This window comes from Marmota monax, unplaced genomic scaffold, assembly GCF_021218885.2.
Source record: "Marmota monax isolate L192 unplaced genomic scaffold, Marmota_monax_Labrador192_F-V1.1 WCK01_AAM20220418_F8-fsc00090, whole genome shotgun sequence".
In the NCBI taxonomy this organism is placed as follows: Eukaryota; Metazoa; Chordata; class Mammalia; order Rodentia; family Sciuridae; genus Marmota; species Marmota monax.
Window position 1 is genome coordinate 7,611,806 of NW_026695219.1, and position 17,821 is coordinate 7,629,626.

Here is a 17,821-nt window from a genome sequence, read left to right on the forward strand (position 1 = left end):
CAAAAGCATAAAAGGGGTAGGGATTTAACTCAGAGGTGGGTCGACCTGGGTTCTATCTCCATACAGTGAAAGAAAAAACTATATATAAACCACAAATTGCATATTGAATCTAAGAGGCACCTTTAATTAATAACATTTGAGAGCATTTCACTTAAAGCAGTGTGTATGACATTACTACTGAACAGCACTAATGTTAATAGTGAAATTCACTGTAAGATATTTTAATTACCTAGCAGTAATACAAGTAAAAATGACTAATTAGTTCTCTATTAAAATTTGAAAAGATACTTTGCTGCTCATGTCAAGTCTGTATATTTTCTTTTTTTTTTAATATTAATTTTCCAGTTATCGGCGGACACAACATCTTTTTTTTTGTATGTGGTGCTGAGGATCGAACCCGGGCCGCACGCATGCCAGGCGAGCGCGCTACCGCTTGAGCCACATCCCCAGCCCTGTATATTTTCTTTATATTACTTGTTCAACACAATAATTGACCCAATGATTTCCTAAATAATAATTTATTAGCACTTAGTATCCCATAAGCATAAATGTGTACTAAATCATCTTTTATTTGTCTCCATCCAGAAATATTAAATAAATTGTGTAGCAAATTCACACTGAGCTCTGGCCAGTTTGAGATTAAAGTCTTTTACAAACTCAATGAACAGGATCTGTGCCAGTACAAAAAGCAATACAAACCTTACATGTGCTTGACACTCAGATCTGGAAAGCCTATCATTCATTCCAAGTAGCTGGACTACTGACATGGTAGGAACAACACTCTGTCATAAAGCCTAAGTCATCTATACCTTTGACTTTACTACCTAAAGCAACAGTGATCCCAAAAGCTCCCTGAAACCCTCATATTCATTATATCTCTCTTTCCTGTCATCAGAAAAAGAAAAGGAAAAAGAAAAAACAGAAGAGGAAACCAAGAGAGGAATGAAGGGGGAAAAGGAAGGAGAAACAGAAGGAAAATTTTGTCAACTGGACAAATGGTTACATTACCCTGAACACCCTAGACATCTTTATAGTACTTCATAAACTTCTGTAAGGCCCAAACTGCCATGAAATAAATTAAATAAACTAATGAGTCAGTTACTTATAAAAACAAAAACTTTTGTTAGGTTTGTTTCACATAATAAGGAGACAGAAAAACAAAGTTGAAAATAAAGCAGTTTGGGGGCTGGGGAGGGGTGCAGGTCAGTGGTAGAGCATGTGCTCAGTATGAGTGATGCCCTGGGTTCACAATCAGTCAATCCACAATCAGTCAATCCATCTTCACCAACTCAGCAAACAAATGACAGACTTTTTTTTTCTTTTTTTAAGATGATGATAGGCAATCACTTACTTGATTCCAGATCATAAAATGAGTAAAGTTTCTCAGATTCTGAGGGAGTTTCTTCCATCTGTAAAGGAAAGGGGGGAAACCAAAAATAATCCGAAGCACTCCAATACATGAAGGAATGTGTTTGAATATCTTTACATATTTAAATGAAAGTCTACCAAAAGGCTATTTCTTATATATAAGTTCTTTATCATTTTTTTACAGCTGATTTATTTAACCTGGAACAACTTTAAAAGAAAATCTAACTTGTAGCTTCACCTACCGGTTTAATCGTCAAATGCAAACCTCTTTTTACATTCTCAAAGCTCTATAAATTTTAAAGTGGCAAAAAAAAAAAATCAATAAACAAAGGAAAGAACAGAGCTGGAGCCTATAGTAATTTGGGAAAGATATTCATGCAAAAGCCTAGCCAAAGAAACTAGAAGGCTTCTTTAGAAGAGGATTTCACAAATTCTACTAACCGGCACTGTATGAAAAGGGGCTGAAAAAACTATTTCAATAAATCCTAGCTACACAAAAAGACAAAAGCACCCTTCAATTTTATATTAATTATCATCTAATTTATATCTCACCAGAAAAGGCAACCAAAAAGGACATACATGTCCTGTACATTAGCTCACAGCAGGAAAAATGACAAAGGCAACATAACAAATATTAATTGCTAACAGCTTATACCCCAAATTTAGGATCCCACACTTCTATTCCCAGGAGATCATAGGGATTTTAAAGAGGGCTCTGCACTTCTTCACTGCCACAATTCCTTGACTAATAGGAGTATCTTAAGCTACTACCTGCAATAATTTACTCTGTACCTTAACATGGGTTCAATTTCAGCCTAAAATATGAATAATAAATGCAACTGCAAAAGCTTCTGGTAAATTAAAACTCAAGTGTCTTTTACAAGTAAACACTCACAAGTTTGAAGACAACTCGACCAAGAAGTCGCACAGAGTCAGGAGGATATCTAGGTTTGCAGCTTTTAAGGCATTTGCATTCCCGCTTGTGGTCCTGCCAAGCTTTTTTCTGTGAAGGTAAGAATGGCAAGCACATCAGAAACATACAATTTAACTTTCATTTACACTGATTTTGAATGTTGAGAATCACCAACATTAATTTAATTTCAACAGCCAAAATGCAACTACAAAATAGAAAATAAAAGCAATACTCAAACACTGCCAAAGATTCAGGATTTAGTCTTTGCCAAGTATGTCATTACCAAGCATGGGCATTGCTTGGAATGAACCACAAAGTGCCAAAGCGCCTCAACCTTATCTCTGTCCTTTAATTTGCCCTCTGGTCATTACCTATGTGGCAGACTCCAGAAAAAGTACCATTGTGGCCTACTTAATAATAAGATAGTCTTTTACCTGACTAAAAGGGATTCAATAATAGGCAGTCATTTTGAATACAAAAGAAAATATCACTCCACTTTAAAAAATAAAACACATGGTTTAGGAAAATCAAAATAGGTTAGAACTTCTAGGAACCTAAGTTTTGAAAACATTGTTTACAAGAGGTTTATCACTTCTTTGTCATCTCTAATCATGGCTGCCTTGCTTCTACTATGGTAATCCTCTTAACCTGCTCTTTAATCTTTCTTTTCAGAATTTATATTTCACTCACTTAAACAAGACTAGGCTGCATCAATATAAACAAAATCAAGAAATTAAGTTTGTAAAAACATAAACAAAATGCTAAAATTATTGGTGAGGAGTGAGAAAAAATCTTCTAGAATTTACTTAGCACTCTAAAATGTACTAGCTGCTTAGCTAAGCATACAAAAAGACATGTCATTTGATTTTCACAGTAATCCAAACAGAAGATATTATCCTTATATTTAAGATGAAGAAGGTATGGCTCAAGAACCATGACCTTACTACCAAATAAGCTAAACAGAAAAGGGAAGAATGAAAATCCCTAGTATACTAAACATGAGAGCTAAATAATCACCATGTTTTTGCACTACAGTTATTTGAGTTGCCTTACATGCAAGGCAAAAGAGAAAGCATAATGGCTTATATCATTCTCATCAGACAGAAAAGAAAAACACATTGCTTTACGAAGCATTAAACTACAGGAGAAATGTACTCCAAGAATCAGAATCAACATACTGGAGAATGTCTTTGACAATACTCTAGAACAAGAGTTTACACTATGGCCTTTTACATAGCTGCATTTAATCACTTAAAGACTTAATATCAAAATATAACGATGTGAAAGAAAATGTTTGTTGTTCATGGGGCTACTAACTAGTAATTATTAGGATTAGTAATAAAAAATTACCAACATGTAAAAATATATGGCTTCATTGTGGTTTTTTTAAATATTTTTCGTTAGTTGTAGTTAGACACAATACCTTTATTTTATTTATTTATTCTTATGTGGTGCTGAGGATGCAACCCAGTGCCTCACATGTGCTAGGTGAGCACTCTACTGCTGAGCCACAACCCCAGCCCAGTTTCATTCTGTTTTAAACACACAAAAATCATGCAGACTCTACTTAGCAAAATGAGTTTAACTTATTAAAAGTCCTAAAAAATTATACATTAAAGCAATCTGTATAAATTATTTAACTCAGGTTCTCATGATTGCCATTGCCATTTTTTGGGAAGTTAGGTTATTTATATACCAACTCATATATACCTATGTACTGGTCTTTGAGAATAGGTTAAACAAATTCATGGTTCTTTACACTGACAAGAAACAGACTGAAGAGAGAACCATAACTTTTCTAGAAGAGCTTTCATTTGGTTATGAAAGTTGTAAGACCTGAAAGAACCTCTTAATGGACAAACTGCGTGGGCAGGAACAAACCACAAAGTACCAACAAGTCACTGAGAAGGCACCTTCAGATTTATTCAAATGCCTGAGTACACATCCAGCTGAACAATAATCACCCTCAACAAAATAAACCACAGGTAATTTGAGACAAAAAATAATAATAATTAAGAACAGATTTTAATCAACCCCAGTCCCAAATATAGTAGAAACTGATAACTCCTTTTTTAAAACTTCCACTTTAGGGGATCCAAGATGGTAGAATATAGGAGATACCATTTCTGGCTGCTCTGAGGAATGAAACCAAGAAAGCAGTCAGGCGGTGTCTCCACAAGGTATCACCTAGGCAGAATACAACATCTCAGAGTGTGTAACAGGACCCCTCTACAGCGGATTTTCACAGAAACCATCAGAGCTGCGACCACCTGCAAAGAAATCAGAGTTTCTGTGTTCCAGTAAGACTCTGCACTCCAGAACCAAAGCCGGCAGTTCTTGAGCGCAATCTAGCCCCAGCACAAGGCCAGCCCAGCTCCCCCCACCTCACCAGACCCCCAGTGCTGGAAGCACACCAATTCCATCTTGGAAAACCTTTCTCCCAATTTTTTTGGTGGACGTGGCTATCAGTGTGGATCTCCATTTGAACAGGTACCTGGTTTCCAACTTCATAATAATCTGCCCCGCACCAGCTGTGATAATTTGGCGCAGTGACTACCCAGCACAAAAACCACTCTCAGTTGAATGGGAGTGCAGTGCAAGCCTGAGGGTGAGAGATCCAGCAATTGGGACCTGATAAGCAAAAGAGGAAAGGGGTCTAAAACCTGGAGCAAAAACAGAGAGACCAGATAGGGGAAGCTCCAGACAAGAGAGGGAGACAATACTGGGGCTCAAGTCTTCTCACGCTGGTTACATACACCACCCTGAAGACAGACTCCAGCTTAAAACAGACAACTCCACCTACTGGAAGAGATGAGAAGCAAGAAGGAAATTGAAGTCTAAGAGTATTTTTTTTTCCTTCTTATCCTTCTCCTTTCTCCTCTACCCTTCTATCCTCTGGCCCTCACAACCCCAACATATGTGAAACCGAGAACTTTACATGATATAGATATGTGAGAACTGAGTCACCTGAATAATATCATATAGAGGAATTGCATAAGCCATCCCTTTTTCTTTTCTTTCTTCTTTCTCTTTTTTCTCTTTCTTTCTTTCCTTTTTTTTTCCTTCTCCTTTCTTCTTCTTTCACCCTCCAAATTTTACTATTTTAACATCCTGTAAATTTCTAAATACATATGTGTGTTTTTATGTACTCTACTGTCTTCCAACGTACTTGTCTACCCTATTCCCCTGCTATGAACCCTCTTCATTAAAATTCTCCTTCAAATTTCCTAAGTTATGTTAACCCCATACCCTTACATCTTTCTCTCTTAGCATATCATCCTATGCCCAACCTCCAGTTCACTGTCCACCACCAAAACTGTACACTTTTTATGAAACTACTAATTATATTTTAAATAATAATTGAATCCAACATTTCTGGACATTGAGATTAACTATAAATGTCTTAATAACAATAATTTGTTCATAGGTAATGTACTGTTGATATTGGGCTCTGATAACATTGTCCTTCCCCACAAAGAAGGTATCTTGGAACCATACAAGAGCACTACAAATCTGTAGGGTAAAAACAATAACACACCAGTCCCACAGAGCTGGAAAGAAAGAAATGCGAGCAACATGAAAAGACAAGGGAATAAAGTACCACAAACAAATCAAGACAACACATCATTAGAAATATTGACAGCTACAGCAGAAAAAAATGACAGAGAAAGATTTCAGGATATACATGATTAAAATGTTTTGGGATCTCAAAGAAGACATAAGAGAACAAATACAGGCAGTGAAAGATCACTTCGACAATAAGCTACATAAACAAATCCAAGAAGCAAAAGATCACCTCAACAGGGAGATAGCGGTTATACAAAACAACCAAACAAAAATCCTTGAAATGAACGAAATAATAAACCAAATTAGAAACTCAAATGACAGCATCACCAACAGAGTAGACGACTTAGAAGATAGGACATCAGACAACAAAGATAAAATATATCATCTTGAAAAGAACATAGACAGCACAGCGAAACTACAAGCAGAACATTCGGGAAATATGGGATAGCATAAAAAGACCAAATTTAAGAGTTATTGGGTAGAGGAAGGCATAGAGGACCAAACCAAAGGAATGAGCAATCTATTCAATGAAATAATATCAGAAAACTTTCCAGATATGAAGAATGCAATGGGAATCCAAATCCAAGAAGCCTACAGGACGCCAAATGTGCAAAATCACAACAGATCCACACCAAGACACATTATAATGAAAATGCGCAACATACAGAATAAGGAGAGGATTTTAAAAGCCACAAGAGAAAGGAATCAGATCACATATAGGGTAAACCAATTAGGATAATAGCAGATTTTTCAACACAGACCCTGAAAGTCAGAAGATCTGAAACAACATATTTCAAACTCTGAAAGATAATGGGTGCAAACCAAGAATCTTGTATCAAGCAAAATTAAGCTTCAGATTTGAAGATGAAATAAAAACCTTCCACAATAAACAAAAATTAAAAGAATTTGAAGCTAGAAAACTGGCACTGCAAAACATCCTTGGCAAAATATTTCATGAAGAGGAAATGAAAAACAACAATGAAAACCAACAGGGGGAGGTAGTACACTAAAGGAAAAACTAATCAAAGAGGAAAACCAAGTCAAGTTAAATAACAAAAATAAACAAATATGGTTGTAAATACAAACCATGTCTCAACAGTAACCCTAAATGTTAATGGCTTAAACTCACCAATCAAAAGACATAGGCTAGCAGATTGGATTAAAAAAAAAAAGATCTAACAATATGATGCCTACACTCATCTGATAGGAAAAGACATACACAGACTGAAGGTGAAAGGTTAGAAAAATCATACCACTCAAATGGACTATGGAAGCAAGCAGAGGTTTCTATACTCATATCAAATAAAATAGACTTCAAGCCAAAGCTAATCAAAAGGGTTAAAGACGGACATTACATACTGCTCAAGGGAACCATACACCAACAAGACATAACAATCATAAATATATATGCCCCAAAGGTGCAGCTATGTTCATCAAACAAACCCTTCTCAAGTTCAAGAGTCAAATTGACCACAACACAATAATCGTGGGTGACTTTAACACACCTCTCTCACCACTGGATAGTTCTCCCAAACAAAAGTTGAATAAAGAAACTATAGAGCTCAAAAACACAATTAATAACTTGGACTTAACAAACATATAGAATATTTCAACCAGCATCAAGTAGATAGACTTTCTTCTCAGCAGCACATGGATCCTTCTGGAAAATAGACCATATACTATGCCACAAAGCAACTATTAGCAAATACAATAAAGTAGAGATACTACCATGCATTTTATCAGATAGTAATGGAATGAAATTGGAAATTAACGACAAAATAAAAAACAAAAATTTCTTTATCACCTGGAGACTGAACAATATGCTATTGAATGAACAATGGGTTACAGAAGACATCAAGGTGGAGATTAAAAAATTCTTAGAGGTATATGAGAACACAGACATATCGAAATCTCTGGGACACTATGAAAGCAGTACTAAGAGGAAAATTCATTGCATGGAATTCATTCCTTAAAAGAAGAAAAAGTCAACAAATAAATGACCTCACCTACATCTCAAAGCCCTAGAAAAAGAAGAACAAATCCGCAGCAAAAGCAGTAGAAGGCAGTAAAAATTAAAATTAGAGTGGAAATCAATGAAATTGAAACAAGAAACAAATAAAAAAATTGACAAAACTAAAAGTTGGTTCTTTGAAAAAAAAATAAATAAAATTGACAGACTGTTAGCCATGCTAACGAAGAGAAGAAGAGGGAGAACTCAAATTACCAGCATACATGATGAAAAAGGTAATATCACAACAGACACTACAGAAATACAGAGGATAATTAGAAATTATCAAAAGACTACCAACCAAGAAAAGCCCAGGACCGGATGGATACACAGCCGATTTCTACAAGACCTTTAAAGAAGAACTAATACCAATACTCTTCAATTTATTTCAGGAAATAGAAAAAGAGTGAGCACCTCCAAACCCATTCTATGAGGCCAATATCACCTTGATTCCAAAACAAGATAAAGACACTTCAAAGAAAGAAAACTTCAGACCAATATCTCTAATGAACATAGATGCAAAAATTCTCAATAAAATTCTGGCAAATCGAATACAAAAATATGTCAAAAAGATTGTGCACCATAATCAAGTGGGATCCATCCCAGGGATGCAAGTTTGGTTCAACATACGGAAATCAATAAATGTAATTCATCACATCAATAGACTTAAAGATAAGAATCATATGATCATCTTGATAGACACAGAAAAAGCATTTGACAAAATATAGCACCCCTTTATGCTCAAAACACTAGAAAAACTAGGGATAACAGGAACATATCCCAACATCATAAAGGCTATCTATGCTAAGCCTCAGGCCAATATCATTCTAAATGAAGAAAAACTGAAGGCATTCCCTCTAAAATCTGGAACAAGACAGGGATGCCCTCTTTCACCACTTCTATTCAACATAGTTCTTGAAGCACTGGTCAGAGCAATTAGATGAAAGAAATTAAAGAAATTATATATATATATATATATATATATAGAAGAACTTAAATTAGCTCTATTTGCTGATGACATGATTCTATACCTAAAAGACCCAAAAAACTCCACCAGAAAACTTCTAGAATTAGTAAGTGAATTCAGCAAAATAGCAGGATATAAAATCAACAACCATAAATCAAAGGCATTTCTGTATATCAGTGACAAATCCTCTGAGAAGCAAATGAGGAAAACTACCCCATTCACAATATCCTTAAAAAAATAAAACAAAATAAGATACCTGGGAATCAACTTAACAAAAGAGGTGAAAGATCTATACAATGAAAACTATAGAAGCCTAAAGAAAGAAATCAAATAATACCTTAGAAGATGGAAGAATCTACCTCGCTCTTGGATAGACAGAATTAATATTATCAAAAGGACCATATTTCCAAAAGCCCTAATCAGATTTAATGCAATTCTGATCAAAATCCCTATGACATTCCTCATAGAAATAGAAAAGGCAGTCATGAAATTCATCTGGAAAAATAAGAGACCCAGAATAGCTAAAGTAATCCTTAGCAGGAACAGTGAAGCAGGTGGCACCACTATACTAGACTTTGAACTATACAGAGCAACAGTAACAAAAACAGTATGGTATTGACACCAAAACAGACTGGTAGACCAATGGTACAGAGTAGAGGAGACTAACCCACAAAATTACAATTATATTAGACAAAGGCACCAAAGACATGCGTTGAAGAAAAGATAGCCTCTTCAACAAATGGTGCTGAGAAAACTGGAAATCCATATTCAAAAAAATGAAATTAAACCCCTATCTCTCACCATGTACAAAACTCAACTCAAAATGTATATGGTTTTCCTTAATGAGTATAACTTGCAATGTGAACAGGTGTTCAATGAATATCCTATGATTTATTATAAAACCAGTACCAGTTAGGACATAAAATTTACTATATATTATCATTGATTATTAGAAATTAAGGCCATCCCAAAGAAGACATGAAAGAAAAATCCCTAAAAACTCTTTTTATAGACCAATCTTATAGGCTATTGATTGATTATAAAAGGAAAGATCTAATGTCACAATAGAAAGGAAAAAAATCCATTTATTTCTTTTTTCTTATACAAAATAATAGTTTTGACTATTATTATAGTATTTTCCTCTTCTCTTTAGACACTAAGTAACTATATACTACTATTTAATAACCCATTTAAATGCTGTTGAACACTGGATTTTGGTTGGGGTAGACATTCATTTCAGGGCAACTCATTGTCATGTGGAATAAAGTGTTGGGAGAGATCATCATATATTGACACAATCTGGATAAAATACATCTGAGTCATGACCAAAGTTTATCTGGTATTTACTCTGTAAGAGGATTGGATTCAAAGATCTCAAAGGCAGCTTTTCATTGATTAAAATCCTACGATTCTGTGATATCCATTCTCAACAAATGGTATAAACAAATGATATTTTGATTAACATGATAATATTCTTGAGACCTGCCCAGGTTAGGCTTCATAGCACTGGAAGTACAGAATAGTATTTTCCTCAGATTTTAGGTCATTAGGAAGGTAGAACCAGTTTTAAAATATGTAGAAAAGAAAATTATTTTGAGTCAGCTCACATAATTATCAATAAACGGAACATCTTCTGAAATACAGACATGATAATTTTTTATTACATGTTCATGATTCACTCTACTCAGAATCATCTACAAGAGTTTCCTATGGTCAAAACATAGGATAGTGAATTTGCAATGCAACTTGCAGACAAGAAGAAACCTGAAAATCTTCCATTCATTTACAGACTACTGAGAGCAAACAAATCATACCTCTCTTGTATGTTTCATAAGTAGTCCAATATTGAATTACAGGTTGTCAGATGCATGAAGATCTGAAAAGCTGGAATCTGGAAAAAGAAAACTGGAAGGCTAAGCAGGTTGTCTAACAGCTATAGCTGATTGACAGGTATGGATTAAAATCTTGCATAAAAATCTCCTTAGAGCACACTAGAGATTCAGTGATAGACATTAGACTTATCACTTAAAAGCTCACTGCACACTGTATCATATATAGAACAAGAGTGCCTTCCCACTGGCCTTATTCAAATTAGACATGGAGTTGAATATAAAGGAAAGAGACACAGGAATGGTCATAGAACACGAAGATTAAAAAAAAAAAAACAAGAACTGATTATAACTTTTTAGAAAACAGAAAATACAGTCCATTGGCTAACTGAGGAACCACAGAATATGAGGCAATAATAACATGAGTTCCTCTAAAGAAGTCAATCATCATCCAGTTGGGGTTCAGCAAATTGCAGCCTACAAATCAAATACATCCTGCCAACTCTTTGTAAAATTGTATTGCACTATAACCACACTCATTCCTTACATTCATTTTTTTCATGCTACAGTAGAGTTAAACAGTTATGACAGAAATCCTATGGCCCACAAGCCCAAAATATTTCTCATACTGCCTTTACAGAAAGTTTGCCTCTCTGATCTACTAAGAAATCATATAAACATGGCTTGACTTAATTGATATATTTTAGCAGGAGGGCAAAATAAGTGATTTATTCTATAGACTTTAGAACATATTTGAAAGAGACCTGTTAATCAAACTATCAACACCAGGTTCTAGTTGAACGTGTCAGAAGTGGCACATGCATTTCACTTACCCCACTCAAGTAATTATCAAGATTTTAACTCCGAAAGTAAACCACAAGGGCCACCAAGGGATGAAGTTGGTTTAATCTCATCTATAAGTCCAAAAGTGGTGGTAAGAGGGCAGGTGGTAAGAGAAGCAGAGGAAGCCATCAAGAAGAGCAGCCGCCATCAGAGCCATTTCTGACAGGACCTAACCTAACAGGGAGGATCCTAGCAAGGATCTAGAATCAAACATATTATGTCAGAGAATCCCACTGAAAAGTAGCTGAAAAACAGACAATTGCCAGACACAGTGGCTCACGCCTGTAATCCCAGCAGCTCTGAAGGTTGAGACTTGAGGATCACAAATTCAAAGCCGGCCTCAGCAAAAGCGAGGCAATAAGTAACTCAGTGAAACCCTGTCTCTAAATAAAACAGAAAATAGGGCTAGGAATGTGACTCAGTGGTAAAGTGCCCCTGAATTCAATCTAGGGTACCGCTAAAAAAACAGAACTAACCAAAAACCTATATACCAAAATGTCTTGAAACAACTCTGTAATACTGGAGTGATTTAGAGTAAGCAATGGAAGGTTAAAATGGAAAACCTAGTTGAATTTGATGTTAAGGCGATCTCTACTGCAGACCATTGCTGGAGCATCCTATTCGATCTTCCTTTCCCATGTCTTACCCTCCTAGAACAATTTTCTTTAATAACAGATTGATTTTTGAGTAATTTAAGATTCAGATCACTGTTAAACAAGCAAAAAAAAAAAGAAGAAATGCAATTAACATATACTTTATGACTTTGTAATAAGAAATATTTCTTAACTTACTGAGATATAATTTAAATGACAATAAAATACTTCATCCATCCACATAACCAACACCAAAATTAAGATACAAAATATGTCATTACTCTTCAAAGTTTCCCTTGGGTCCTTTCATATTTATATCCTCCTTCCCAGCAACCAGTAATCTTGTCTCCATCAATACAGATTACTTTTATCTAGTCCAGAATAGTAGTAGTACTTCCCAACTAGCTTCCTTCTCTCAATATAATGTTCTGAGATTCACTTCTGTTGCTGCATACGTTAGTAGTTGCCCCTTTTTGTGTGTGGTCAGTAATAGTATAGCATGTGTGTTTGTTTATTGTTCGTTTACCTATGGGGTAATATTTCAGTTGTTTCCAGGTTTGGAACACTGAACTCTTAATGTGCAAATCTTTCTTTGTGGTTATATACTTTCATAACTCCCAGGTAAACACATAGGAGAATTGCTGGGTCACTTAGAAGTTAAACTTAAAGGTTACTAGAAACTACCAAACATGTCCAAAGAAATGGTAACATTTTAAATTCATTGGATGAGGGTTCCAGCTGTTCTACAGTCTTGCAAGGACTTGGCAAGGTAAATCTTTTTCTTTTTTTTTTTTTTCAGGTTTTCTAGTAAAAATATAGTGGTATCTCATTATGGTTATAATTTTTATTACTCTAATGACTAATGGTGTTGAATATTTTTCAATGTATACCTTCTTCAAGTATTCAAATCTTTTGCTTATTTTACTGGATTATCTTACTACTGAATTTTAAGTGTTCTTTCAAAACTATGGATAACATGCAAGGTGCAATGGCATACACCTATAATCTCGGCAACTTAGGAGGCTAAAGCAACAGTGTACAAGTTCAAGGCCAGCCTGAGCAACTTAGTAAAACCCTATCTCAAATTATAAAAATAATTTTTTAAAAGGGCTGAATATATAGCTCAGTGTTAAAGCAGCACTGGGTTCAGTCCCAGTACTGCAAATCAATCAATCAATCTGGACACAGCAGCTCCTGGGGCAGGGGACATGACAGAGCATGCACATGCAAGCTCAAATATTTTCTCCCAGTCTGTAGTTTATCTTTCCATATTTAAAATGATTTCTTTCAAAGGACAGAGGGATTAATTCTGATCCAATCTATCAGTTTGTCTTATATGCTCAGTGCTTTTTGATATACCTATGAAACTTCACATACGTCATATCCAAAAATTTCCTCCTATGTTTTCTTCTAAAAGTTTTGTAGACTTAGCCTATAAGTTTAAGTCTATAATCTATTCAGAAGTTTTTAAAATTTATTTGTTTTACATGTATATAATTTGCATAGATTTTTTTTTCAACACAATTTGTTGAAAAGACTATCCTTTCACTATTGAATTACGATGGCAAATTGGTTCAAAATCAACTGATCATACCTATGGTTCAACACTGTTCTTTAATTTTTATTTCTATATAATATTATGTTATACATTTTTAAAAACCTTTCTATATAGCAAGAATCTATTCCTCCCAGGGATAGCCAATTCTTAAAGACAGCAATATTTCTTTGATATGTAAACTAAACAATTCAGAGTCACACCTCTTCTATCAGACCCTAACATCCTTAGAAATAATAGTCTTCTGCCTTAATCACCCCAGGGTCAAGTACAGGGATCTAGGAATCACCCCTCATAGTCCAAGATCCTCTGAGACTATTCAAACTAGCCAATCCTAAACTGACAAGTTGTGTGAAGCTCACAATCAGAGGCAAAGGTTCATCAAAAAACCAAGACCTAATTACTGGACTCCATAACACACTCCCTACCCATTCTTATCCCCACACCCAACCACATTAATAAATACCTATTAATAGTGTTAGCACAAATGACTGAGCCCAGTGCAAACATCAGGGATCAGCAAAACCTTTATTCAATGGTAGGTCATACATCTGGTGGACACACTTTCCTTATGGAAAATGAGCTGCTGGCCAAAGGAGGAATCTGTGCTTATATATGCTACACAGAGAGGTGACTTAATTATTGACAGTGTGTGTCAATTTGGACACTAAGGAAACAGGCTGTGAGAATTTGAAATTTCTGGGTAATGTTTTTACTTGGGGAAGAATGGAGGGTCTGGGATCAACATTCAAGGCTTATCTCTTTCCCTTATTTGGGGAAGGATCAAAGTTTTGGCTTCCTCCCAGAGACTGCCATTTTAGGCTTGATGAATATCTCCTTCCTAGGAATTGTCTTTGTCACTTGGAAGGAATGTATTTGGGAAAGGATCAATGTTATTAATGTTTGGGTTTTTTCCTCACTCCCTCTTCCCAAGCTACACTATTTTGGAGTTTGTCATTTTCTATATCTTACAAATTTCATGTCATTTCAGTCAGTACATCATGGTTCGTCATCATGAAAAAATTGCAAGGCATTCTAAAAGGCAAAAAATAAAATTTGAATAGACACAGCATACATAAGTACTAGTATAGTACATATAGTACATATGTTAGGGGTGGTGGAATTATCAGACTGGGAATTTAAAACAACTAAGATCAATATGCTAAGAGTTCTAATAGTTAAAGAAAACAGCATACAAGAACAGACATTAAATGTTAAGGAAAGACATGAAAATTCTAAGAAAAATCCAAAAATAAATATTAGTAAAAAATGCCAAAACAGAAATGAAGAATGTTTCAGTTGGGCTTACTGGGAAAGTTCACATAGTTAGGGGAAGAATCTTAGAGCTTAAGAATATCTCAATAAAAACCATCAGAACTGGAAAAGAGAAAAGAGACTTATAAAAACAAAAAAAGGGCTATGGTTGTGGCTCAGTGGTAGAATGCCTGCCTAGCACATGTGAGGCACTGGGTTCAATCCCCAGCACCATGTAAAAAAAAACTAATTAACAAAGGTATTGTATCCATCTACAACTAAAAATATTTTTTAAAATTTTCCAAGAACTGTGGGACAACTAAAAAAGGTATGAGAAGTATGTAATGGGAATACCAAAAGGCAAGAAAGAGAGAAAGAGAGAGAGAGAGAGAGAGAGAGAGAGAGAGAGAGAGAGAGAGAGAGAGAGAGAATATGGAACAGGTGAAATAGCTGAAGCAATAATGATTAAGAATTTCTCCAAATTAATGTCAGGCACCTAGGGACTGGGGACATAGCTCAGTTGGTAGAGTGTTTGCCTAGCATGGACAAGGCCCTGGGTTCAGTCCGCAGAACCACCAAAAAAAATTTAATAAATATAATGTCAGGCACCTTACCACAGATCCAGAAAAGTCAGAGAACACATGCAGGATAATTGTCATTGTCAAACTACAGGAAATCAAAGACTTTAAAAATCTCAAAAGAGGTCAAAGGAAATAAATAGTGCTACATTCTGAACATTTGTCCCCTCCAAAATTTTTGTTGAAACTTACTTGCCATTGTAATAGTTCAAAGAGGTGAGACAGTTAAGAAGTGATTGAGCCAGAAGACTGTACCCTCACAGGTAACATTACTGTCATTACAAAAGGATGAATTTGACCTGCTCTTTCTCTGTCCTTCTGCCATGTGATAATGCAGTAAGAAAACCATGGCTATATGATGACCTGTTATTGAACTTTCCAGCTTCAAGAACTAGGAGTCAATAAATTTCTATTCCTTATAAGTCAGTTAGTCACAGAAATACCTTGATAGCAACACAGAATATACTAAAACAAACACCTTACCTATGGAAGAACAAATATAAAAATTATACCAAACTTCTCAGAAGCCAGGTAAGCAAGGAAGTAGAGTGAAATATTTTAAGTGCTACAAGAAAGAAAGAAAAAAAGAAAAAAAAAAACTCACCAATCTCCAATTCTGTACTCTATTAAATTATCCTTCAAAAGCAAAGAAATAAAGACTTTCTCAGACAAACAACAAAATGGCAATTTATTGCCAGTAGACTTGCCTTGAAAGAAATGTGGAAAAAAAAATTCTGTACAGAGGAGGAAACTGATAAAAGTTGGGAGCTGGCATTACATAAAGAAAGGAGGAGCATCAGAAAGAGTAAGTGAAGATAAAACACTTAGTTTTCTTAACTGATCAAAATAATAACAATTATGTATTTTGATGACATATGCTTATGTATACGTGAAATAAATAGTCCCAATGATATAAGAGATAGGAGGATGTGAAATTGGGAATTTAATTGTTCTCTGACTTTTCTGGATTTATGGCAAGGTGCCTGACATTAAATCAGCTTCCCCACCCTGGTGGTGGAGATTGAACGTAGGGCCTTGTGCATGCTAGGCAAACACTCTACCAACTGAGCTATGTCCCCAGTCCATAGATGCCTGACATTAATTTGGAGAAATTCTTAATCATTATTGCTTCAGCTATTTCACCTGTTCCATTCTCTCTCTTTTTTTTTTTTTCTTTTTTTGCCTTTTGGTATTCCCACTATATATTTCTCATACCTTTTTTAGTTGTCCCACAGTTCTATTTTGTTATTTTAAGGTATCTGTGAAGCAGTAGAAGTACTACTTGAGATCAGATTTGGGTTCATTGTAAATAAATGTATGTTGTAAACTCCAGGGCATAACCAATATAAGTAAAAAGAAACAAGTATAACTGATGTTAGTAAAAGAGAGAAGATGGAATTGTATAAAATAAAATGTTCAATTAAAACCATACAGTCAGAAAAACAGTGAAAGACAAAAACAGAAACAAAGGGGTTGGGGATATAGCTCAGTTGGTAGAGTGCTTGCCTTGCATGCACAAGGCCCTGGGTTCAATTCCCAGCACTGCAAAAGAAAAACAAACAAACAACAAAAATAAATAAACAAATAAAAAACAGAAAGAAAGAGTAAAGCCAACAAATAGAAAACATGGTAGGCATTAATGCAACTATATCAATAATCACTTTGAATGTCAATGATGTAAATGAACCAGTTAAAAGACGTGCTGGGGCTGAGTTCAGTGGCAGAGCGCTTGCCTTCCACATGTGAGGAACTGGGTTGATCCTCAGCACCATGTAAAAAAAAACAAATAAAACATGCTGTCCAACTACAAAATTTTTTTTTAAAACAGACACTGTCAAAATGGATCAAGAAATACAAATCAGTGTATATACTATCAGTCTGAAGTCTGGCAGAGAGCTATTTATGAAATAAATAAAAGGCTTGGCTTTTCTCATTATCACCACTTTGAGTACATTATTCCAGAGAACAACTTATTACATTACCCTGTTAAATGCTTACTAATGTGGGATTAATTTTCTACTCATCAAAAATGAATCAAATCATTCTATAACTAAGCATAAAATGTAAACCAAAAATATGATTCACATGTTTAAAGAGATCCATAATTATCAACATAAAAAAGAGCCTCTCTCTGCTAATATAGTGCTTTTTAAAAGAATATAAACTGTATATTTGGTTCAGTAATTAATTCAACTAGAAGTGTACATATGAGTTGGGCACAGTGGCGCATGCCAGTAATCCTAGCAACTCAGTAGACTGAGGTAGGAGGATCACAAGTTTTAGGCCAGCCTCAGCAACCCTTGTCTCTAAATAAAATAAAAAATAAAAAAGGCTGGGGATGAGGCT

The 17,821-nt window shown here is 35.1% G+C and overlaps 1 protein-coding gene across 2 annotated transcripts in view; it reads right to left on the reverse strand.

Annotated features, from left to right (window-relative positions):
- Positions 1 to 17,821, reverse strand: part of Smyd3 (SET and MYND domain containing 3) — a 709,978-nt gene that overhangs the window by 523,861 nt on the left and 168,296 nt on the right. For both annotated transcript variants that reach the window (XM_058575189.1, XM_058575190.1), the window contains exons 3-4: positions 2,264 to 2,371; positions 1,352 to 1,409 (exon numbers count right to left, since the gene is read on the reverse strand). In XM_058575189.1, coding sequence (XP_058431172.1) covers positions 1,352 to 1,409; positions 2,264 to 2,371 — 166 coding nt within the window. The remainder of the gene's footprint in view (positions 1 to 1,351; positions 1,410 to 2,263; positions 2,372 to 17,821) is intronic.